The sequence below is a fragment of the Lolium rigidum genome, chromosome 3 (assembly GCF_022539505.1).
Source record: "Lolium rigidum isolate FL_2022 chromosome 3, APGP_CSIRO_Lrig_0.1, whole genome shotgun sequence".
NCBI classification, from domain to species: domain Eukaryota; kingdom Viridiplantae; phylum Streptophyta; class Magnoliopsida; order Poales; family Poaceae; genus Lolium; species Lolium rigidum.
In genome coordinates this window covers 357,278,645-357,302,862 of record NC_061510.1, presented here as the reverse complement: position 1 = coordinate 357,302,862, position 24,218 = coordinate 357,278,645, and the positions used below count along the sequence as shown (strand labels likewise).

Here is a 24,218-nt window from a genome sequence, read left to right as displayed (position 1 = left end):
GAGCTATCCTAGCAACGAGCGATGGCAGGAGATATTCAGCGCTTTGACGGCGGCGAGCTGTCGATTTTTGGTCGGCGGAGCGGCCGGACGGAAGAGCGATTTGGCCGGCGGCGGCAGCACTAGAGAGGTGGGGATTTTTATTCGAGCGGTGGGCTCTGGCCAGCGGTGGCGACTTTTATTCTGAGATTAGCTACTGTGGTTACTGTATCGCTTGTGTGACACGGTCAAAGGGGAATCAAAAAAATACGAATCTTTGGACAGATCTGACGGCAACACATGCATGCGCAGCTACCTCCGTGGGTAGCAAATGCACTCTCTAACATCAATCGTGGTGTTCAATGATTTGAGGCCTTATATGTTTGCTTCCATCATGCTTTGATAGTTGTTTCTGCTATGGCCAATATGATTGTTCGGTGGCACAATGCAAGGCAAGGGGCTACCCATAAACCTAGTCCTATGTGCAATAAGATTGCTTGTACACTAGACTTGGTTTATGGGCAGTCCCTTTGCGTTGAGTGTTCATTTATATGAGTCCTCATTTTTCATGTTCTTGCCAATGATTGAAATGTTACAAGGAAGCTGGAGAGGGAAGCTCTGCCAAGAGGCCTAGGGGGATGCCTGTGAAGGTTGGGCATTTCCATGACGATGTCAGACCAACCCACTTTTCCAAAGTGGTGTTGTCTCCGGGGTTGGAGATGCTCCTATTCTCACAGACTTCCGCCCCTACTTTGGCACTGTCCCTAGGATGATCATCCTGAAGACGAACACCGGCTGCTCCTAGATGGTGAAGCCGAGGGACGTCAAAGGCACTGTCAACCTGGATCAGGGCTGGCATGGATTTTCCATTGGCCATCAGGTCAAGATCGACTACTTCCTGACCTTCAAGGTTCTCAGGGGCGACGTCTTCAAAGTCACTATCTTCGACTACACCATGACTGAGGTGGTCCAGAGGTGCCCACATCATCATCCATCCCTTACCCTAATCGATGAGTGAAGTGTGTGCCTGTTTTATGTTTCATACTATGTTTAATTCTACGATGAACTATGCCTGCCATGTGTTGAACAATGTGTGCCATGTGGTAGTGAACAATGTATGCTATGTTGTGCTGAATAATGTCTGCTATGTGCTATTGAAAAATGCGTGCTATGTTGATGCTGAAAAGGGGTGCATTCTCACCATTTGGGAAAGAGGTTATCACATTACTCGTTCCACACATAACAAAACACGGCGGCTTCAAGCGCAAAACAACCTTCCAATCAATGTCTCTTATTTCTCCGCTCCAGCGCAAGTAAATTGCTAGCATCTAAACATAGTAACAAAGCTGCCCAAAACTCGGTTTTACTCATACAATACCTATTGAGCCAAGTTACACCCAAGGGGTGAATAGGCAAAACCGCTTCGAGGAACCAATCGGGCCTATAACGCATGCCGGTGTGATTGTGCATAAATGAACCCTGCCAACTGCCAAGTAGATGCACGATATCAGCAGTCATGATAGTATTGCAGCCTACTTAACGAAAAGTATCTTTGAATCATAGGCACCAGTGCTCCTGCTGTTTATTTTTTTTCTAAAATCATACATATTTATTTCAATAAAATCTGACAATAAATATAGATATAATAAATTACGTAACCTACAAGTGTGTAAAATTTTAATATGAAATTCTTTATATTGTAGACTACACAAAAAAGACTAAATCTGTTGAAATTTAGAGATTTGAAATATGCATACCCGTATCCACACGTTTGTTATTTTTGTGTAGCCTGAATTTTTTTGTATATGAAATTAAAATTTATTGGTTACACCATGATATTTTTTGTAATTTTTTTGAAACACAGAAATATAATTTTTATTTTTTTGTAAAACAGCAGTAGCACCGGTCGAGGAGCACCAAATCTCTGTCCCCTACTTAAGATCTTCTTTTTAATATACTGTATATAAGAACTGCTGACAACCTGGACCGAGTCCAGCAGATATGGCCGCGGTCCGTCACTTGCAAACCGGACCCACAAAAGCAAATCACAAAAGATAACACCAATCATGCTCTGACAGGGTGACCCCACATATCAGCCAGACAATGCTCCCAGTCCAAAACCCCTAACCACTGGCGAGTCCTCCCCAAGTCCCCCCAACCCCAACCCTGCGCAGCGTTTCCCCATCCTTCTCACCTCCTCGGCCGCCGCAGGCCGCAGCACGCATCACACCACCCCACCCCGCCCGCTTCCCGACCTCCCCACCCGCTCCGCCGCCGCCGCGCCAGCGCGCCGCCCCGCGCGGAATGGGGGCCCCGGAGACGCCGCCGGAGGAGGTGCTGCGCGCCGCCGCGGCCGAGGTCTCCACGCCCTCCGCCAAGCGCCGCCTCCGCCTCTTCCGCCACACCCTGCCCCCTCTGCTCGCGAAGGCAACAGGTACCACCGCGCGCCGCCTCCTTCCCCGCTCCTCTCCCTAGGGATCGCGCGCCTCCTCCGCAGATTAGTCTCCCGTGCACCTCCGCTCGCCCCCGTACGTGCTCCCTGCTTTCGTCAGCCGCGATCGGGAATATTTAGTACTTCGACGGGCGGATTCACCTAGTTTCGCGAGAACGGGATCTCCCCGTCTCCCGCGACGTGCTGCGTGCTCGTGCGTTTGCTCAATTCCGTTCGACCTGCAGCAGATCGTACAGTAGCTAGTTACCTTCGCTCCAGTGTGCAGATGCGCCCGTTAGCCCGGGAACAGGGCGGACTTTAGATTCGCTGCTGGTGTTGTCGTTTGCGAGCTGTAGCGTGGTTTTAGTTTCTGATGTGTTAGCTTCTGGAGTTCTGTTCGCTTGATATTGCATCGTCCTTCTCTCACCGTACAAGTTCTTAACCGAGGGGATGGAGCTTGTAAGGGGACACGTGAAGCTAGCTTTGCTTGATTTCAAGCGGTTGCCCTAAGGCACCGATCTGCAGTTAAGCTGCAGATTTCTCTTGTTTTCTAGTATCCCGTTTTGGATTCAGTTGCTACTGTAAGAGTGGCAGCAGGACTGAACGAAATGGAAGTTGATTAACATTAATTGTATCCTTTTCTGAGCCTGCTTGGAGTGTGTCCACCGGTATTTAGCTCACACTTGAACTAAATACCTGGAAGCACTCAAAGTTTGCACTCAATCCAAACAAGTTTGCAGTGTTTGGATCCTCCCTTGACATACCTGGCTGTCTTGTGGTTGGATTCCTATTCAGCTCATACATGCATTCCTTGTTAAAAAGGAATACATGCAGAGAATGTACCCTGTTGAGTTTAATATTGTGTGAGATTATTACTACAAGAGATTATTTGTGATAACATGCTATGCCTATGTGACTCAATCTCAATCTTTCATTTGAGTATGTACCTTCCTCATTGCTAGAATATTTGTTGTACTAGTAATGTTCATGAACATGTCGTTCTCACTTTTTAACATTTTTTTGTTTAGCTCTGCTGGGCCATTCATATTTGCATTTGAACTGATATACCCCTGCGGTTATTATGTAATCTGTTTTGTTACTTCTATGCAGAAAGCAACGTAAAACCATTTATCTTACGTTATTCTGTTTCCTATGCAGATTCAGCATCGGATACCACATTGTTGGTCGATCTCATTTTCCAGACATTGCCTTTATATGATGACCGTGCCTCAAGGAAAGCGGTAGATGATATGGTTATTCGGGCTCTCACTGAGTCCACCTTTATGAAGCCGTTTGCTGCTGCACTTGTTCAGTCTATGGAAAAGAATCTGAAGGTTACAAGCCCTCTTGCTTGTTTCAAGCTTCTCAGATGGTCAAGCTATCTTCTGAAATGGACCCAGTTTGCCACACTTTCTAAAGGTGGTTTCTCTAGACTGGCCAATGCACAAGCAGTCTTATCTCAGGTTCTGATGGATGGCTCCTTTCGTCAGCGTAGGACCTGCAAGCAACTATTTATCCGTCTTTTCTCTGAGGTAATTTTCACAATAACTCCAGCATACAGGATTATTGGAATTAGCCACGCCTCTTCTCTTACTTGGTTTCATTTTCCAGTCTGTTGAAATATATAAGATGTACATAGAGGAGGTCAGAGATTCAAGGATCTCGGCAAGGGATTCTCCTGCATTCATAAATCTAATACTGGATTTCACCATTGCTTCATCTTCGTTGTTATCCGAGTACAAGGTAAACCCATCCTTGTTTGATTTGATTTGATTTGCAGCCATTACTTATGAGTAGTCGATTTTTTTCCAGCCACTCCAAACTCATGGTATTTTATAACCTATTTAGTTTCTTTTTTTTCTTCTGCATTCCCTTTCACTTTTTCTTCAATGTTTGACAATCAGTGATATCTTTTCAGCCACTATTCCTTGATTTATATGTCAAAACCATCTTGAGTTCAAAAGATCGGCCATCAGAAGCAGCCAGTGAAGCTTTTAAGCCTCTTTTCTTGGATATTGGGCATGAGGATTTCAAAAATGTTGTGCTCCCATCATGCATAAAGATGCTGAAAAGAAATCCTGAGATTGTGCTACAATCTATTAGACATCTTCTAATGACGGTTCGTTTGGACCTAAGCAATTATTCCATGGAGTTCATGCCAGTTGTTCTGCATCAGGCTCGTCATTCAGATGAAGAAAGGAGGATTAATGCTTTGAGTATCGTAGCAACTTTAAGTGATAAGTCCAGTGATCCGGACACTCTACCTTCCATGTTCAATGCTATTAAAGCAATTTTAGGAGGTTAGCTGTAATATCTTTATGTTCCATACCACCAATTGGCTTATCATATTACCTTTACCTCAGTTAATGTGCTACAACTTGCATCCTCAACTAACACTTAACACACTGAAATTTGGTACCATAGTATAATTCATATAGCTCTTAATATGCTTTATCTGGGCAGGCTCGGAAGGGAAACTATCACTACCGTACCAGAGAGTTGGAATGTTGAATGCTTTAGAGCAACTGTCAAGATTTTCTCCAAAGCAAATAAGCAGGCTTGCTCCCTCAGTATCTAGTTTCCTTCTAACGTGTTACAAGGGCGATGGTAAAGTTAATTGTTGCATTCTGTGCTTCATACCCTCATCTGATGGCGCAAATTCATATGTTATTGCTATCTTGTGACAGGTATTGAAGAAGTGAAATTGGCAGCTCTCTCAGCTTTGGGGTCATGGGCTTTGGTATCATCTGAAGCTGTCCAACCAGATGTTGTTTCATTTATTACTGCAGGATTGAAAGAGAAAGACACTTTGAGAAAGGGGCATCTAAAATTAATACGAGTCATATGCAAAAAGTCTGATTCCCTGACTAAGGTACTATATTTACTTTGAGCTGCCTGAAAAAACCATTCTGTTGAGTTCTCATTTTTGTGGCAAAGAAGAGTGATCAAAACTTGAGATGCAGCTGGGATGCTGATGCTAATATTGTTCTATATTGATTATTGATAAGTTTGATGTTGTGCAGGTTACTTCCCTGCTGGATCATTTGATTCAGTTGTCAAAAACTGGCTTCACCAAGGCAACACAGCGGTTGGATGGAATCTATGCACTGTATGCAATATCTAGAATTGCTGCTATTGATGCCAAAGCAGGTATGTCTATAATAATGACCTAATATTTATATTTTAAGTATGTTATGTCATTAATTTTGTTTAATGTACATGCAGATGGTTCAATTGTGAAGGAAAAGGTCTGGCCATTGATTGCTCAAAGTGAACCCTCAGTGGTCTCTGCTCAGTTGGTAATTCCGGCGTCCTTTTCAATTTCCACAAAGAATAATTTATTATTTTCAATGAGACCTCATATTTATCTCCTTCGTACGACTGGTACATGACATGAACCTTGAAGTAGTTCAATGCGATTCAAACGGATATGAATGGCTCTAAGTTTTTCAGATCTTTGGATGCTACTTTGAAACTGCAGCTGTTGCATATTTGCTTTTAACACTGCATCTTTCCCTGCAGCTTTCCAAACTAACAGACGAAGATTGCTTAACATGCGTGGATCTTCTTCAATCACTGCTTGTGGATCATCTTTTCCGGTTTTGCTCCCTTGTTCTTAAACTGCATTATGTGTGTTAGACCGGCACCTTTTGCTTCTCTCGACTTATCATTGTTTGAACTGCAGGGTCCAGGAATATTTTTCTGTCCAGTCATTGCTACAGGTATGCATAATGGGCAAGGATGCTCCAATCTGTTATGTTTGACTCACTTATCTTAAGTTTTTTCAAGCTCTTTATATTTTGTAACTAGCCCTGTGAATATCAGTTATGTGGCTGTCGTCTGTACTAATCTTTTTTCCCTTTTCGCTGCAGGTGCTAATATATCTAGTTTGCCATCCAAGCTGGGCAGTTAGGAAGATAGCTTATGATGCTACTAAGAAAATACTTTCAAGCTCTGGTACCTTGGCTGAAGATCTTCTGTTCTTGTTCACTGACTGGTTGTCATTAGTTGGAGAGAGAATATCAATATTGAAACAAAGGTATGCAACTTTTTGCCTATTTATTCGTAGCTCTTCGGTCTCTTGGAGCGAGTGCACTATGCAAGATATCTTCTTAGGCTGTGTTGAACTAATTCTGTATACCGCCCTTCTAAATTTTCACATAACCTGACACAGTTTTTTAATCAGTGATATGGATGGCTCTGGAGATTCACAACTACCATTTATTCCATCTACTGAGGTCCTTGTGAAGTGCTTGTTCTTGATTGCACCTTATGCAGTTGACCATAGTCGGAGATCATATTCTCGACTTATATTGTGTTCCCACCATCCTTGTATTTCAAGCTCCAGTTCTCCTGCTGGTGTATGGAAGGTTTGGATCTTGCTACCTATCTTTTGTCCATATTTTGATCCATCTAATTTGTTTGTTTGTCCAATTTCAGAGGTTGCAGAGAAGGTTGAAAGAGCAAAAGATCTTCTTAACCGACTTAATTTTCCCCAACATTTCGGCTATATGCAAGGTAATTACCAAATTTGAAATTTATGGCAGGGACCTTTATGTTTTGGCAAAATGTATTTTATGTTCATGTGAGCTAGCATTCTAGTATTGGAGCGGCATATATTACCCTTCTCAAATTCTTATGAAATGTTCATAAATGCAACAGGGAATAAAAACAGCTGAATTCCATTATAATTTTGGTGCATGTTTGTTATGACATGGTACTTGCAAGGATTTTTGGGGTTTTAAGCATTAGTTAGTAACCTAGATACATTAGTTTCATACTTGCATTTGTTGATTTGTGAGTAACATAATTGGTTAAGTTGCTATGGTATACTTTAGTTAGTTATCATAATGGTTTCGGCGATTCCAGTACCAAGTTTTTGATGGTACCGGTCTATCTTCTGTAGTTGTATGGATTCCATGATAGAACATGAATTTTAGTTTGTCAAAAATTTAATTGAGAAACAGATTAAAATAGACAGTATCCAAAACGGGAGTGCCCTTGGTTGGTTCATTTGGAAATTGATCACTTTCAGGTGGTCCCTAGCGGCCTATCCAACACCTAGCTTCATTGCAAGGCACTTAGGTTTACCATATTTACTTATGTGAAGCCCAGTTATAGTATTTTATATTCTACATTTTCCTGTCCAATATCTGTTTTTTGTTGGGTCAATGACCAGTATACTTCCTTTCCAGGAATTGCTTTCACAGGATGGTCTATTTAGTTCCAATAAGCAAGAGCAACGTGCAGCATTATGCTCATTATCGACACTGATGACAATAGCACCCAGTGATACATTTACAGAGTTTGAGAAGGTGTGTTTTCTCCTTTCATTTCCAGTGAAACTTCTAATATATGTTCTAACGTTATCTTCACACCGTTATTTTCCAGCACTTCATAGAGCTTCCATACCGTGCTTTGCACGATGGCTTCTCTGAGAATGATATCAAGGTGAACTTTGTTAACTTCATGACAAGTATTTTTGATTAAGAAAATATCAGCACCTTGTGATGATTAACCAATGTATTCAGTTCATAATAGAAACATATTTCTAAGGTCATGCCTACTTATTTTGGACTGATGTTTTGGTGATGTTTTCAGCATTCGTGAACTGTCATCTTTGTTCTGTTCTCAACTTCTCATAAATGACCTGTCTTCTGCATTGATTCCTCAAGCCATAGTCAGCTTTGATTATGTATTACCATACCCAAAGTGGATGTACTAATGTTTTCACACTACACTAGATATGTACTTGATCGTTTTGAGACATATTTAACCTTTCTCTCTTGATGGCTTAAACACCGCTTCCTATATAATTACACATCTGATAACATACGACTCTGCACTTTTGTATATTTCGTCCTCCAAAGCTTATTTTTTAGCTTGTTTTATGTATCTTTTTAGGGTAGATAATCCTACTTTATAGGATGTGCTTACAAAGTTATTCTTACTCCACTGTAGATATTCTTTACTTCAGAGGGGCAGTTGTCAAGTGAGCAAGGAATTTATGTTGCTGAGGCTGTTGCTTCTAGAAATACAAAACTTGCAAAGGGACGTTTTCGTGCATATGATGTTCAAGATGAGGTAATTCTTGTTCTTTACATCCGGCAGAGTAGAAATGTCCTGTTGGTCAAAGCTGATGACTTTTAAGAGTTTGTATATCAGTAGTCTGAGTTCCTGTGGCATGATTTTCCGTGTCACTTTATTTGGACTATATAACCGTGTGAGCCTGTGGAAAAATCATGTATTGCAGATAAAATATAACTAAACTACATAAAGCTGGCACCTTACTTCATTAAAAATGTCACGGAACTGCAACTATCTGGCTCAGTATAGGTTTGCTTATTGTCGGAAAACCGCTGTCCATGGTGGCCAGCCTCCCTAGAACTGCCGCTGCTCATTTCTTCCAGATTCGTACTAAGTCATGTATATTTAATAGCGTATATGACGTATATTTGCTGTCTGTTGGTTTTCTGAAAATACTAATTGGATAGGTGGACCCGACAACCAGACCTGCTGCCCTTAGCATCTCAAGAATGCGCTCTTCTCAAGCGAATCCAAATAGGTGTTGACAGCACATGGCATTTAATATCTTTCCATCTCAGCCATTAGTCAATTAACGCGTGGAGCATTAAACTATTTTGCAACATTTAAATAGTTATAAAAGTTGAGCGCTGGTAGTAATCTTTGTTCTTGCATATATAATCTTTATTTCAAAGATCATATACTTTTAAATTAGTGTTTTTTCATAAATCTGTGAAATACCTATGCAGAATATGAATATCCAAACTCCAAGTACTAGAACTTAGGTTTTCAATTTGTGGATTATATGGAACGATCAATATAGTACTCCTGCAAACATTTGAATTTTCGACAGTTTGAAATTCTGGGTTGTGAAAATCTCTGCAGTTCGGTAGAGCTGAATTTCCGATAACCCCCAACAAAGACAAATTTGATTAATGACCATAATCTCTATAGTTTTACTGTTTTGCTCAAATGAACATGTAGTCCACTAGTCCTACATAGTGTTACTTGCTTGCAGCAGTGTTACTTTTTGTTGGTGATTGGAGAAATTTTGAACTGCATGAGTGGGGAAAATGCATCAACGTTAGATCTGTGAGAGAAAATATGCATTAATGCCTCCTGGAGCCCACACACCCTCATTATTGCATTGGCCTATGAAGTCAACTGTACTGGGACTCTACATCTTATATTCCTCAAGTACTTTCACTGCATATGAAAATTTGATTTATTATGCACAGATCTTCAACAAAAGATGGGTGGTTTAGACTTAATGCGTGGTTGCCACGATGTGTATAAAATCCCTCCCTCTTCTTGTTGTAGTAGTCTTGATTTTGGCTTTGCAATGTTTATAGGACCCTGCAAAGAGTGATAGGCGAGAATCGTCTAGCATTGGCAAGAGAGAAACTGGGAAATCTACAAAAAAACTGGTATTCCAAGATCTTAGTTCTTGCAGAAGTTTTAAGTTTAGTGCTCTATTTGAGAACTCATGTTTACAATCTTCCAGCTCCTGTGGACAAAGCCAAGACTGCAAAAGAGGAGGCCAGAGAGTTGCTTTTGAAGGAAGAATCTTCTGTACGTGAGAAGGTTGGACATGTGCAGAAGAATCTTGCGTTAATGTTGGACGCTCTTGGTGAATTGGCTATTGCTAATCCTATATTCACTCACGGTCAACTACCTCATCTGGTTAGCAACCCTACACTTGCATTGTCTAGCTTTTTATTTGTGTTACCCTGCAGTGCAGTCGTCATTTTTTTTAATGTGCTTCACCACAATATCAAGCATGGCTGCCAAAAAATGTTTTGTGGTGCATTTATCTCAAAGCCCAGAAAGCTGCCATAAAATGTTGATTACTTTAGTATATAATTAATCAATTTAGGTGAACTGGGCAGAAGTTCTCCTCTTTATTTATTTCTAACAATATAATTTATATTTTAAACAATTTGTAATTGTAGGAGTTAGATTAATATGTTGAAAGCTTTTAGCCATGATGAACGGCTGCCCTAGTATGTGTCCTGTTGTATTTTTAATGCATATCTTGGACTGCCAAATAGTGGTGAACAAAACTGGCTAATGAAGTGACTGTTAGATACGCAACTAAAAGAGCTGAAAAAGCATCTATGTGGCCACTCAATGTATATTAGAAGCATACAATTGCAAGTACTCTTTAGTGTTTAACTTTATTTTTTCTAAGATATGATCTATTTGTAAATATATTTGCTTATGTGTTGTGGCTTAATGCTTGATGTCGTTCCATGTAGGTAAAATATATTGAACCATTGCTAAGTTCTCCAATAGTAAGTGATGCTGCATTTTGTGCAATGTTGAGGCTGGCTCGCTGCACAGCCCCTCCTCTTTGCAATTGGGCAACTGATATTGCTGCTGCAATCCGTGTAATGTCTGTTGAAGATTTTGAAATGGTTTTGGACCTTATGCCTGTGATTATGGAAGAAGATAGCAAAAAGAGGCCATCACCTGGCCTCTTTGAACAAATAGTAACTGGGCTGACAGCTGCATGCAAAGCGGGACCTCTTCCAGCAGATTCATTTACTTTCATCTTTCCGGTATTTCTTCAATTTCATCAATGGTCCTATCATAATTTCACTTGTGTTCCTCTTGGCTTTTCTTTTTATCTTTTTTCTTTTCATTAATCTGCTTGTTTGCACTCAGATAATGGAGACGATCCTTCTTTCTTCGAAAAGACATGTCTACATGATGATGTGCTTCAGATACTATCTATGCATCTGGATCCGATATTACCTCTACCTCGACCTAGAATGTTATCAGTTAAATATTCTTCTTTCATGGCATAGCATAATCATTTGCATCATTTTAGTCCCTTGAGTCTCTAACCTCTTTTTTTGGTGGCGCTAGGTTCTTTATCATGTGCTGAGTACTGTTCCTGCTTATCATCCTTCAGTTGGACCTATGCTGAATGAGCTATGCCTAGGTCTAAAATGCAACGATTTAGCACAGGTTATTTATTCATTCCACAGCTTAGTACTTTTTTTTCATCTGTTATGATATCCTTACATCATTCTTTATTTAGGCTCTTGTTGGGGTATATGCAAAAGAAGTGCATGTTAGGCTTGCCTGCTTAACTGCTATAAAGTGCGTTCCTAGCCACTCTGTACAACGGGATTTGCAGGTTTCAACAAGCCTATGGATCTCTGTTCATGATCCAGAGAAGGTCAGTAACAACCTTCCTATTCAGTTTGACGTGTAACTTGGGCATTGGCCCTTTTTATATCCTTGTTTTTGATTGAACTCTGAATGTTTCGTAAAACTTCTTTTTTCTGGTACTCTCCATGACACATATTTTATCTAGGCGGTTGCTGAATTAGCAGAGGAGTTATGGGATCGCTTTGGTTTTGATGTTTGTACTGATTATTCTGGCATATTTGATGCACTTTCCCATAAAAATTACAATGTTAGAGCTGCCGCAGCTGAGGCTCTGACTGCTGCGTTGGATGAAAGTCCAGACAAAATGCAAGTAAGTCTCCAGTATTGCAAGTTCTGTTACATTATCATGTTATTTTGAGAGGAACCAGAGTATTTCATGGTCATCTTTCTAAATAATTGTTGTTGTATGGTCATGGCAGGATACACTTTCTGCTCTGTTTTCATTGTACATACGAGATCTTGGTCCTGGAGTTGAATTTGGAGATACAAACTGGCTTGGCAGACAGGGTATTGCATTAGCACTCCACTCGGTTGCAGATGTCTTGGGTTCTAAAGATCTTCCTATTATCATGACATTTCTCATATCACGTGCATTGGTAAGTGTTTCCGTACCGTACTACTATATCTGCATTTTATGATTTGCATGCCTATAAGTACATTGAAAATTTAGTACCTACTTATACTGAACTTACAGGCTGATCCTAATCTGGATGTTCGTGGTAGAATGATTAATGCTGGCATCCTTATTATTGATAAGCATGGAAAGGAAAATGTTCCTTTGCTGTTTCCTATTTTTGAGAGCTACTTGAATAAAAGGGTAAGTTCCTGTGATAATTTGAGCATTGGGATTTAGTAGATGATATAGATAATGTATTTTAATCTGCAATATCTGTATTACTCTACGTTTTCGGATATGTTACAGGCATCAGATGAGGAAACATATGACCTTGTCAGGGAAGGTGTTGTTATATTCACTGGTGCTCTAGCAAAACATCTATCGAAGGTGCAAATACTATCAGACTTATAGGCTGTTCGTTTAATTTATAAGATTACCTATACATGGTACTAATTTAGACCTTCTAGCAGGATGATCCTAAAGTTCACAGTGTTGTTGAGAAGTTGCTAGAGGTACTTAACACCCCGTCAGAGGCAGTTCAGAGGGCTGTGTCAGACTGTTTGTCTCCACTTATGGTCTCAAAGCAGGTGAGTTGTGTTATTCACTTCAGTTCTGTTTCTTGCATTGATGCCCTCGTGATCCTTTCAGTATTCACTTCTGGTTTCTTGTTTGTCTGCTTTATGTTATAATGTCAATGTGCACTTACTTACATATATATACATATTAGGAAGAAGCCCAAGCTCTTGTATCTCGACTACTGGATCGGATGATGAAATGTGAAAAGTATGGTGAGCGGCGTGGTGCAGCCTTTGGCCTTGCTGGAGTGGTAAAAGGATTTAGAATTACTTCATTGAAGAAGTATGGTATTGCTGCAACATTACAACAAGCTTTGGGAGATAGGTATGTGGCCTTACCTCTTCATCAAATGCTACATGAGGGACTTCATGTATAAAATTAGTTGATGCACATGTGCTGCATACAATTTCATGATAATATAGAGATCTACATATTACCCCATAAACTATGTCAGTTTAATTTTCACCCCTCAGATCCAAAACTGATTAAATTTGCACCCTCATTTTCCCATAGTGTTTATGTGCACCCTGTTTCCACCCCGGTTTTGGTTTTATCCCACATGGACGCTGTCTAAGTTTATCACTTAGAGCCAGCTTCCCTCGTGTGCCACGTGTGTGACAAGTCACCACCACATAACCCCTTCATTCTACCTCCCTCTCTCCTCTATCCTGTCTGGCCATGACTTGAGCTTAAGCTCGTGGGTGAAAAAATGCTGAAGTGGAGTGTTTACGGCAAAAATAGTCCGGGAGATAGCACTGAACCGCGCTTCTGTAGTTGGCTGATGGTTTGGTTGGGAATCATCGGCGAAAGGCACTAACAAGGATAGAACCACTAACATGGACTGGAACATGCACCCTGTGGTAGGCAGGAGCTTAGCGGGGCTCTCGAGTCACAATTCCAGCGAGTCTATCCCTGGGAGAGCAGCTGCACCGTTTTTTCCTTCATGCCCCATGTTGCACTCTTCACCCAGGCTCCTGTAGGTGGTCTACAAGTTCGTAAAGATGCAGCTTGTCAACAAGTAGGGTTAGAATTTGAATGTCGTGGTAGCAAATAGGGCACAGTGGGGCGGTGGCTTGCTGCTGCTAGTGGCCAGCTGGGGCCTCAATGGTCATGATGCTTAGATGCAAAAAGAGAGACACAGTGTACTGAGAGCATGCAGGGTTGGCTTTGATTGTTTGAAGGTAAAGGGCTGCCATGGAGAAGAAGGGAAAGGGAAAATGAGAAAAAAAACGGGAAGTACGTGGGCCTCTGCTGAGATTTCTGCCACATAGGCCATCCTGTGGCAGCCTGGCAGAGGTTTAAGTAGACGGAGTTAACAAGTATAGATCAGCATTTAGATGGTTTTAAGTCCATCAGGAAAGTTAGTGACATGCGTGCATCTGCTTTAAGGCAGTTGAAAAGTGAATGTAGTTATACTGTTTAATCATTAGTTTTTAGTAGATGTCTTCAGCCCTAGCTTGAGACCTTCATTCATCCTTAAATTTGGCATTGTAGGCAACTGCGCCTCACTTATGTATTGCAAGGATAGGATTAGTTTTTTGCTTCATTGTTTCTTGTCATGTTATTTCCATCCGATGCCCTCCCTTTCTTTCACAAGATAGTATTTGAAACATCAGATGTTTTGTGAATGATTAGTGTTTCACCACATCGATTCTGCTGTTCCCAGAGCGTCTGCAAAATCCCGTGAAGGAGCATTACTTGGATTTGAGTGCATGTGTGAAAAGCTTGGCAGATTATTTGAGCCGTAAGTGTAGCAATGCTTACTTCATAATTGTTTTCTGGTTGAAAATTGTTCATTATGATTCTTGTCTTGCAGCTATATCATCCAGATGCTACCCTTGCTTCTCGTGTCTTTCTCTGATCAAGTTCTGGCAGTGCGTGAGGCTGCTGAATGTGCTGCTCGCGCAATGATGTCTCAGCTCACTGGTCACGGTGTTAAGCTTGTCCTGCCTTCACTTCTTAAGGTGCAGATGTCTCTTCATCACGCTATGGAACTGTTCTATTTCTGCTTGATATCAACAGTTGCCGACATCGACTTGCTCTTGTTACACACTTTAAGTACGCCCTCCGATCCAAATTAATTGACTCCCACTTTGTCTAGATACGGATGTATCTAGTCAACAAACGCCTCTAGATACATCCATATCTAGAGTTCTAGACAAAATGGAGTCAATTAATTTGGATCAGAGGGGGGAGGGTATGTAATCTTCAATGCATCTCCCAAATCTGATGTTATTTTTATCTATTAATGCACTGCACTGTTTTAAGATTTGAGCTTACATATATAGATGACCTGTCATCAGAAACTACTAGTTGCATTGCATGCAACTGCAAATTGTCTACTTGTGTCCTTTCAGTAAAACAACTAGAGAGAGCCATCCCGATGGCCATCTTTCATCCACTTTTTGTTTTGTTTTCTCCACTCTGATAATGCTCCTTGCTTGTTTCATGTCTAGTTTTTGCACTTACTGTTGTATTCCTTTTGTACTATGTTTCTTAATAGTTCAGAAAGATACCATAAGAAAATTTCAGATATAAGGCCACATATGTTTCCATGAATGTGGACTGCACTATATATTTTTATCTAGCGTGGCAAAGGCCAATATATATAATTTGTACAAAGACAGCTATTCCTTGGCATTAGAGTAATATTGTACAATCGGATGACTAATACTGAGTAATAAAGTTGTAATGGTTGGCCATACTATTATATGTATTTTCTTAAGTTGCACATGTCTGGATGAGTGTCATGTATTTTCTTCCAGGGCCTAGAGGATAAAGCATGGCGAACTAAGCAAAGCAGTGTTCAACTTCTTGGTGCTATGGCATACTGTGCTCCTCAGCAGCTATCTCAGTGTCTTCCGAAGATCGTTCCGAAGCTAACAGAGGTATATGATGGAATTTGTATTTGCATATAATCTGCATGAAATTTTCTCAAATTATATATCATTTATTTTCCAGGTACTAACTGATACACATCCTAAAGTCCAATCAGCCGGACAGACAGCCCTCCAACAGGTAACACTTGCTTATTTCTCATAGACGTTGGGATGTTCTTATACCTTATGTCTGATGGATACTGTCTATTTTTTCCAGGTTGGAAGCGTCATAAAGAATCCTGAAATCTCTGCACTTGTTCCAATTCTTCTGTCAGCTCTGACAGATCCAAATGGCCACACCAAACAATCTCTTGACATCCTTCTTCAGGTGAACTGGGTTATTAGATAATGTTCACCATGTTTTTGCATCTCAATTGGTTCCATCACCTCTGATGATTCTTTTCTATTTACCTGTAGAACAGGGTGTAATGTGTGTATTTACCTCTAATGATTGTATTTACCTCTGGTGACTTATTTTTTTATGGCAGACGACTTTTATTAACTCCATAGATGCACCATCACTTGCGTTGCTGGTGCCCATTGTGCACCGAGGACTGAGGGAGAGAGGTGTTGATACTAAGAAGAAAGCAGCTCAAATAGTTGGGAACATGTCTTCTTTAGTTACAGAACCACTGGACATGATCCCATACATAGGATTGCTTCTACCTGAAGTCAAGAAGGTTTTTTATGCCAGTCCTGGACACAGCATTTTGGAAGCTGATAGTAATGTTTAATGAATTTAAAGTCCACTTACTTGATTCTCATCCTCTACTTTGATATTTTATAGGTTCTAGTGGATCCCATACCTGAAGTCAGGGCAGTTGCTGCTCGAGCTCTTGGGTCCCTTATAGTAGGAATGGGTGAACAAATTTTCCCAGATCTCGTGCCATGGTTGTTAGATACACTGAAATCTGATAATAGTAATGTTGAACGATCTGGGGCTGCACAGGGACTAAGTGAGGTTGTTTTCTTGTCCTTCGCTTTTATTGTTTTGTATTATCAGTTTTGACTTTTTTGAACTTAGCAGTGTGTTGTCATGGATATTTTGTTTCTTAAATCTTCTGATGCATCGACTGAGATAGACTTAGACATGCAATCTAACATGTGTAGCCAAGGCAGTTCACACCTGTAATTTCTGTAGAAGTTATGCATTGCTTGTCAACTCTCACTTATCTGACAGTTCATTTGATTAAGGGTGGAAATTGTCATTTCACAATATTTTTTTTTCATGTTGAGGTTTGTTGAGGGTTTTCCAAGTCCAATATTTTTGGAGTTCCAGGAAAAGCAAATGCTTTCAGATTTCTTACACTATTGTCTATTAGTGCCTTGTGTGGCAAGAAATTTTCTGTTAGTGTATGATTTTGCCTATTGTTGTGAACTTCCAGGTTTTAGCTGCTCTTGGCAAAGATTATTTTGATCAGATTCTTCCTGACATCATCCGGAACTGTTCTCATCAGAAGGCTTCGGTTCGCGATGGACACCTGACACTTTTCCGCGTAAATTTGCCCCCACAGTTCCCCATCTTTTTATCATATGACTATATTGCCTGAAATGTTCTAGCGTTCCTGACTTGTATCCTTCTGTAGTATCTGCCAAGGTCCATGGGTGCAATTTTTCAGAATCATCTGCAGTCAGTTCTTCCTGCTATATTAGATGGTAAGATAGTTGAACTTCTATCTATGATAATCTGCTCCTTGTAACATTGACTTCTAACATTCTCTTCTCAGGGCTTGCTGATGAGAATGAATCTGTTCGTGAGGCTGCACTTGCTGCGGGTCATATCTTTGTGGAGTACTATGCAATAACGTACACACTCGCATTTCAATGAGTTCAATGTTCATTTTTTTAGTAGTGCTCTTGATATGTGATGGCATTTTCTTCATGTTAAATAGGTCTTTGCCTCTGTTGCTTCCTGCTATTGAAGATGGGATATTCAATGATAATTGGCGTATCCGACAAAGTTCTGTTGAACTTCTGGGAGATCTTTTGTTCAAGGTCGCTACCTCCTTTATAATAATGATCTGACTGACATATAGTAATTCCTATCTTACCTTTTCTAATTGTTGCTTTACCATCTGTAGGTGGCTGGAACTTCTGGGAAGGCAATCCTGGAGGGTGGAAGCGATGACGAAGGTGCTAGCACAGAGGCTCAGGGACGTGCAATTGTTGAAGTTCTTGGAAGAGCGAAACGGGATGAGGTTCTTGCTGCCATTTATATGGTCCGCTCTGATGTTAGCTTGACAGTCCGCCAGGTATTTGCTATATTTTACCCTTCTGTGGAACCGGTGAATTTGGTTGTTTTGTTCGAGGCAGTTGAATATGCAACTGTTCAGCATTCCAGAGTGCCTTTTTCTAGAGCTTCTCTTTTTCGTGCTAGGCTGCGGTACATGTCTGGAAGACAATTGTAGCAAATACTCCAAGAACTCTGAAGGAGATCATGCCTGTACTTATGGACACACTAATTTCATCTCTTGCATCATCTTCCTTGGAACGGCGGCAGGTTTGATTTATTTAATACATGGTTTGATCTTTTTAAAGAACTGTTCTAATTTTAACGTTGGTAATACATTGAATTTTTTCAGGTTGCCGGGAGAGCACTTGGTGAGCTTGTAAGGAAGCTTGGTGAGAGAGTTTTGCCCTCTGTTATTCCCATTTTGTCACGAGGACTCAAGGACCCAATTGCTAGCAGAAGACAAGTAAGTATTGTTAGCTTTCTATTCGACTATTCCTACATAACTTGATTTATATTTTGCGATTCGCAAAAAAGAAGTTCTACACTTTGTGACTTAGGACTTGTGGAATTTTTACCAAGACTTATGTTAATCGCTTTATTTCCTAGTAGAGATTGAAGTGAAATATTCATGTGCTTTTGTTGAGCTCTGTTTCCTGTTGAAATTAACTTTCATATGGTTGTCTTGAATTCTGTGTTCCTGTCATTATTTTTGCCAGCTCACCAGTTTCTTTGGAAGCTGTATATGGATATGATGCTTTCTTAATATATTTTGGACACACCTTGTATGTTGTTGAATATAACAATTTTTGGATTGATCAATGTACTGTTAACCTTTTTCTCTTCAGGGAGTATGCATCGGCTTGAGTGAGGTTATGGGTAGTGCTGGAAAGCATCAACTATTAAGTTTTATGGATTTACTTATTCCTACCATCCGAACTGCTCTGTGTGACAGGTTTGTCTTCTGGCTTTTTAAGTGTGTTATTTTATATTGAGGTATCACTAAACAGCAAGCATTTGTAACAGCACACAGGAGGTTCGCGAATCTGCTGGATTAGCCTTTAATACTCTATATAAGGTAACACTGGAGACCACATGCTTATAGTATGGATGATTTTGTTGGACTACATGTTTTGTTATTGACTTTGTTATCTTCCGTAGAGTGCTGGACTGCAAGCCATTGATGAAATTGTTCCCACACTGCTACGAGCCATGGAAGATGACGAGACCTCTGCAACAGCCCTTGATGGTCTAAAGCAGATTCTAAGGTTTTTTGTCAGTTACCATTAGTTTGGTTAAATTGAATATTTTTGCTTGAGCACCAGAGATATGCTGACCTTTCAAATGATTTGACAGTGTCCGTACTGCTGCTATTTTGCCCCATATATTGCCCAAACTAGTCCAGCCCCCTCTCTCGTGAGTGAACCGATTTTTTATATTTAGAATTTTCGATCAACTTTTGTTTCCTTACAAATTACCTTTGTTGGGGTTGTAGTTCATTCAATGCACATGCACTGGGAGCACTGGCCGAGGTAGCTGGGCCAGGTTTGAGTTCACATATTGGAACCATTCTTCCTACATTGGTACTTGCTATGGATGATGAAGATGAGGTGAGAGGCATTCTAAATACATACTTCAGATCTGGCCTATTTATTAGTCATGTGATCATTATTTGTACTCTTATTCATAATCTAATACATTTGCCCATAATTCATAATCTGTCCAGTTTATGAGTAAAAATGCTACTCCCTCCGATCCATATTACTTGATGCTAAAATGGATGTATCTACAACTAAAATGTGTCTAGATACATCTATATTAGCATCAAGTAATATGAATCGGAGGGGAGGGAGTAAATTTAGTGTATTCTGTTATTGCTGACAATGAATATTTCTCTTGGCAATTATAGGATGTACAGAGCACAGCCAGAAAGGCTGCTGAAACTGTTGTATTGGTTATTGACGACGAAGGAGTTGAAACACTAATGCCTGAGCTTCTCAGAGGAGTCAATGACAGTCAGGTTGTTCACCTGAGAATTCTCATTGAGCTTGAATCCATATTATACGTGTTGTTAATTTAAAGGTTGACATATTTTTTTCTGGCCAGGCATCTATGAGGCGGGGTTCAGCCTATCTTATTGGTTTCCTCTTTAAAAACAGTAAATTATATTTGGCTGATGAGGCTCCTGAAATGATGTCTACCCTAATTACTTTATTGAGCGATACTGATAAGGCAACTGTATCTGTGAGCACTCTCCATCCCACACTCCTGTTTTAGTTTTCTCTACTTTTGAGGCTTACTTACAATGGTCAACAGGCTGCCTGGGAAGCATTTTCAAGAGTCGTTGGCTCTGTTCCAAAGGAACAGCTTCCTACACATATAAAATTAGTGCGCGATGCTGTCTCTACAGCCAGAGATAAAGAACGTAGGAGGAAAAAGGTGCTACTTGGAACTTTTACATTTATGATCTGCATATGTGGCAATAATTTGCGCTTGCTAGAGCGGAAGAAATATTGCTACTCCCTCCGTCTGTAAAAGGATGTCTCAACTTTAGACAAATCTAGATGTATCTAGATACTAAAATGTGTATATACATTCAAAATTTGATAAAGCTGAGACATCCTTTTATGGTCTGAGGGAGTACATTTTTTCAGGGACACTTCGTTAACTTTGTTCTGGCTGACATTCTAACAACTTGAATCAATTTCAGAGTTCGCCTGTTCTCGTACCGGGCTTGTGTCTTCCTAAAGCACTGCAGCCTTTTCTTCCTATATTTCAACAGGTACTCACGCAGAACTATTAGTTGTTATAATCATAGCCTTTTGTAGCAAGTGTCGAATTGCATGCAGCGTGAACTACCTGATTGAGAAGCATGTAGTGCGTTACACAATCAGGCTAGTCTTAAGCACATTTTAAATCAGATCTTCTGTTGTACTTCAGGGTTTAATTAGTGGGTCCGCCGATACAAAAGAGCAGGCAGCAGAAGGTCTGGGGGAGTTAATTGATGTTACAAGCGAGAAAACTCTTAAGGAAGTCGTTGTGCCAATAACAGGGTATGGTTATCTTATTTTTATCAAAATAGCACCTGTGTTGTGATTTCATCTTGTATTTTAAAGGAGGCATTTGCTATCCTTGTATAGAAGAAGCCCCAAAGCATATTCTATATAACAGAAATAATTGCAACCATCAGCCACGTACAAGCTGCCACTATAGCATGTTATTCCTGCAAAATAAGCGAATTCCTTGTAAGCATATTTGTAGTGCTCCTTTAGTTTAATGTTAGTTATAGATACCCAAAGCTTCTCATTGTTAATAGGTATTCTATAGTTGTTCTTATGTGCCGAAATGTCAGCTCCAAATTCCCGCATTAATCTGCTGTGTGTTCATAAGCTTGAACTTGAATGTGGAGCCTGATAAAAATCGTGGAATGCATCATTGAGCTTTATACATAAACACATATAGGGAATTCGATAAAAAATCTACAAAGCTAATGCACATATAAACATGTCATGTTTTTCACATTCAGCAAACATGTCATATTTTTCACACTTGTACACATTGAGCAAAGATGTCATATTTTTCACATTGTAGCTGCTGCATTGTAACTCTCTCTTAATTTATGTACCACTACGTGTAACAAATTCACCCTCTAAACATGGTGTAATTACATGGTTCTGTGTTCAATCCTGCGTGCTGGGTAATTTTTTTTTGTATATATACGGCTTGTCTTTATAGGAGGCCTGTTGCTCTAATATATGCCTTGCTGTGCGTATAGGCCCCTTATACGCATTCTTGGAGACCGGTTTCCATGGCAAGTTAAGTCAGCTATCTTATCAACCCTGACTATTATCATCACAAAAGGCGGGCTTGCACTTAAGCCGTTCCTTCCCCAACTTCAGACAACATTTGTTAAATGTCTACTGGATAGTAATAGGTTGGTTACAGGCTTCTCTTTCTTTACTCCATTGATTGTTTTATCTCCTTTGAGTCCTTTTACACGAACGTATGAATTGCAGATCTGTCCGGACAAGGGCCGCATCAGCTCTTGGAAAGCTTAGTGCATTAAGCACACGGGTTGATCCTTTAGTTAGCGATCTGTTGTCCATGTTGCAGGTATTTCTGGCATTACCTTTTATTTTGTTGTGGTGGTTGGGATGGAGTTGCCACCACCTGTGCAGAAGTAATTTTATGTTTTTTCAGTCAGGGGATGATGCTGTTAAGGAAAGTGTGCTTTCTGCACTCAAAGGTGTTGTTAGGCATGCTGGTAAAAGTGTTAGTTCTGCAATCAGATCACGTGGGTGTGCTCTTCTCAAAGATCTGCTGGAGGCTGATGCTGATGATGTCCGCAGTTCTGCTGCAAAAGCAATTGGTACATTGTCACAGGTATTGCAAATTGTGGCATTTTTTTAATCTTTATAGACGTTTCAGAAATAATTCACAAGATTTGCCTAACTAGTGGTTAAGGTATCGGCCTGAAATTAAACAAGTCTGCTCGCGATCCTACATCTGCTGTAAGACTAATCATGCCAGTGAAATCAATTGCACTAAACAACACATCAGAACATATAATTAAGGTACCACATTGTCTTCTTTTACACACGTTTTTGGACATTATAGCCAGGCTTGCCAAAGAAAGATCAGTATATTCTCTGAAAGCGAATATGGGAGTATATTGGTTGCAATAACATCTTATATTATGGGACAGAGGAAGTACTTTGGAGGATTGTATCAGCACTTTGACCTGTATTGTTTGGAAAGCAACTCCTATTTCAAGGGAATATAATATCTCGGTTGCTTACAACTGTTCAGTCATGGGCTTGCCATTGTTTATCTGTGGAGGAACCATTTTTTTTATAATAGTTGGAATTATTCTTTTCTTTTCTAAAGTTACCTATTTACTTATTATGCATATGCTTTCTTCAGTACACGGACGAGATCGAGACCTCTGATCTGGTGCAGGCCCTGTTGAGTATGGGCACATTACCAGACTGGTGTACCAGGCATGGTGCTTTGTTAACATTCTCATCCATATCAAGGCATTCTCCAACAAAACTGTGCAATTCCGCATCATTTGCATCGATTGTTGATCTTCTGAAAGATTCTCTAAAAGATGACAAGGTATTGGATCAACTTGCACTAATTGGTTACTGTATTTATCACTGTGTTTCCATCTGTAGTAACTCTTGTCTGTGTTGCGGAGAAGTTCCCTGTTCGTGAAGCCTCTACAAAAACTCTGGGGAGGCTACTTTGCTACCAGCTACAATTCGAAGGCAGCACCTTGCAACTTATTCAGTTGCTTATCGTGGCATTGCGTGATGATTCAAGTGAAGTCAGGAGAAGATCTTTGTCCTGTATCAAAGCTGCTGCAAAGGTTTATTATTAGATCTATTTCCATTTTGCTATATTTATTAAGTAGGTGTTACGCTGGTAATCTAACTGTTCTTTGCTGCAGATAAATCATTCAGGTCTTGCTACACATATCTCGATATTGGGCCCAGCAGTTGGTAATACTTTAAAGGATAGCAGTACTCCAGTTCGTCTAGCTGCAGAGCGCTGCGCAGTTCATGTTTTCCAGTTGACCAAAGGTACATGCTCGTACTGGTCCTTGTTTTCTGTTGTTTCATATCACATCTTTCAATACTGGAGCCCCGTATTGGTGGGGCTTGTGGTAAATTTTGTAGCTGTCCTAACTTCAACAATGTTAGTTACTCAAAAATCAATTTACTACGTCTGTTTCCAGGGGCAGAAAATGTCACCACTGCACAAAAGTACCTTAGCAACATGACAGGCTTAGAAGTAAGAAGACTTGCGAAGCTTCCTGTGGAGAGGTAAGAGAAATTGACTAATTTAGTACCCCTACTGTCTGGATACCTGCAATTGCTTTGCGTTGTTCCATCTTAGTGAATCTGGACATAACTTGATAAGAAACTTAAACCTTTTTTCCATGGCTTTCCGCTGCAGCGATGGCAGTGAAAGTAGTGACGATGACAGGAGGACATAAACACTGCTCTGTCACAGCTGCCTCCAAGACCATTTTTTGTCTGTTCATTCAGATCATACCTGATATCTTATAGGTATAAACCGTGAGTGGAACAATGTGGTCAATTTTTTCCTCTGACCCTTGATGTAAACACCTTTTTTTGGCAACATATATAGTATTTAGAGGACTAGAGGTCGTCTGTGTTGTTCATATTTCTTGCTACGAATGAACAATGTTCAAATCGGTTACAGATGCATTAGGCAAATCAGGCATATTTTACGGAAATACTTTTGTACACCTGGGTGTTTCTGTCACCGTACATTTAT

The 24,218-nt window shown here is 40.3% G+C and overlaps 1 protein-coding gene across 1 annotated transcript; it reads left to right on the top strand.

The window, feature by feature from the left end:
• Nucleotides 1-2,325: 2,325 nt before the first annotated feature.
• LOC124704117 (protein ILITYHIA-like) lies at nt 2,326-24,187 on the top strand. The gene is given in 61 exon segments (XM_047236354.1): nt 2,326-2,410; nt 3,566-3,939; nt 4,019-4,150; nt 4,326-4,707; nt 4,871-5,014; nt 5,095-5,279; nt 5,431-5,557; nt 5,633-5,706; nt 5,930-6,006; nt 6,093-6,129; nt 6,280-6,446; nt 6,594-6,777; nt 6,848-6,925; nt 7,603-7,722; nt 7,799-7,858; nt 8,369-8,491; nt 9,784-9,874; nt 9,936-10,114; nt 10,690-10,992; nt 11,099-11,132; nt 11,135-11,214; nt 11,303-11,404; nt 11,478-11,618; nt 11,757-11,921; nt 12,031-12,207; nt 12,306-12,428; nt 12,534-12,614; nt 12,698-12,814; nt 12,955-13,127; nt 14,470-14,547; nt 14,620-14,767; nt 15,569-15,691; nt 15,765-15,821; nt 15,900-16,010; nt 16,171-16,362; nt 16,470-16,643; nt 17,068-17,178; nt 17,269-17,338; nt 17,410-17,488; nt 17,575-17,677; nt 17,764-17,934; nt 18,060-18,182; nt 18,265-18,378; nt 18,761-18,867; nt 18,939-18,990; nt 19,074-19,180; nt 19,269-19,328; nt 19,408-19,522; nt 19,822-19,932; nt 20,019-20,156; nt 20,229-20,351; nt 20,623-20,694; nt 20,853-20,965; nt 21,688-21,846; nt 21,929-22,025; nt 22,113-22,295; nt 22,836-23,030; nt 23,116-23,283; nt 23,365-23,497; nt 23,653-23,740; nt 23,874-24,187. Coding segments are annotated over 60 exon segments (7,653 nt in total). The 5' UTR covers nt 2,326-2,410; nt 3,566-3,657; the 3' UTR covers nt 23,914-24,187.
• Nucleotides 24,188-24,218: the final 31 nt, after the last annotated feature.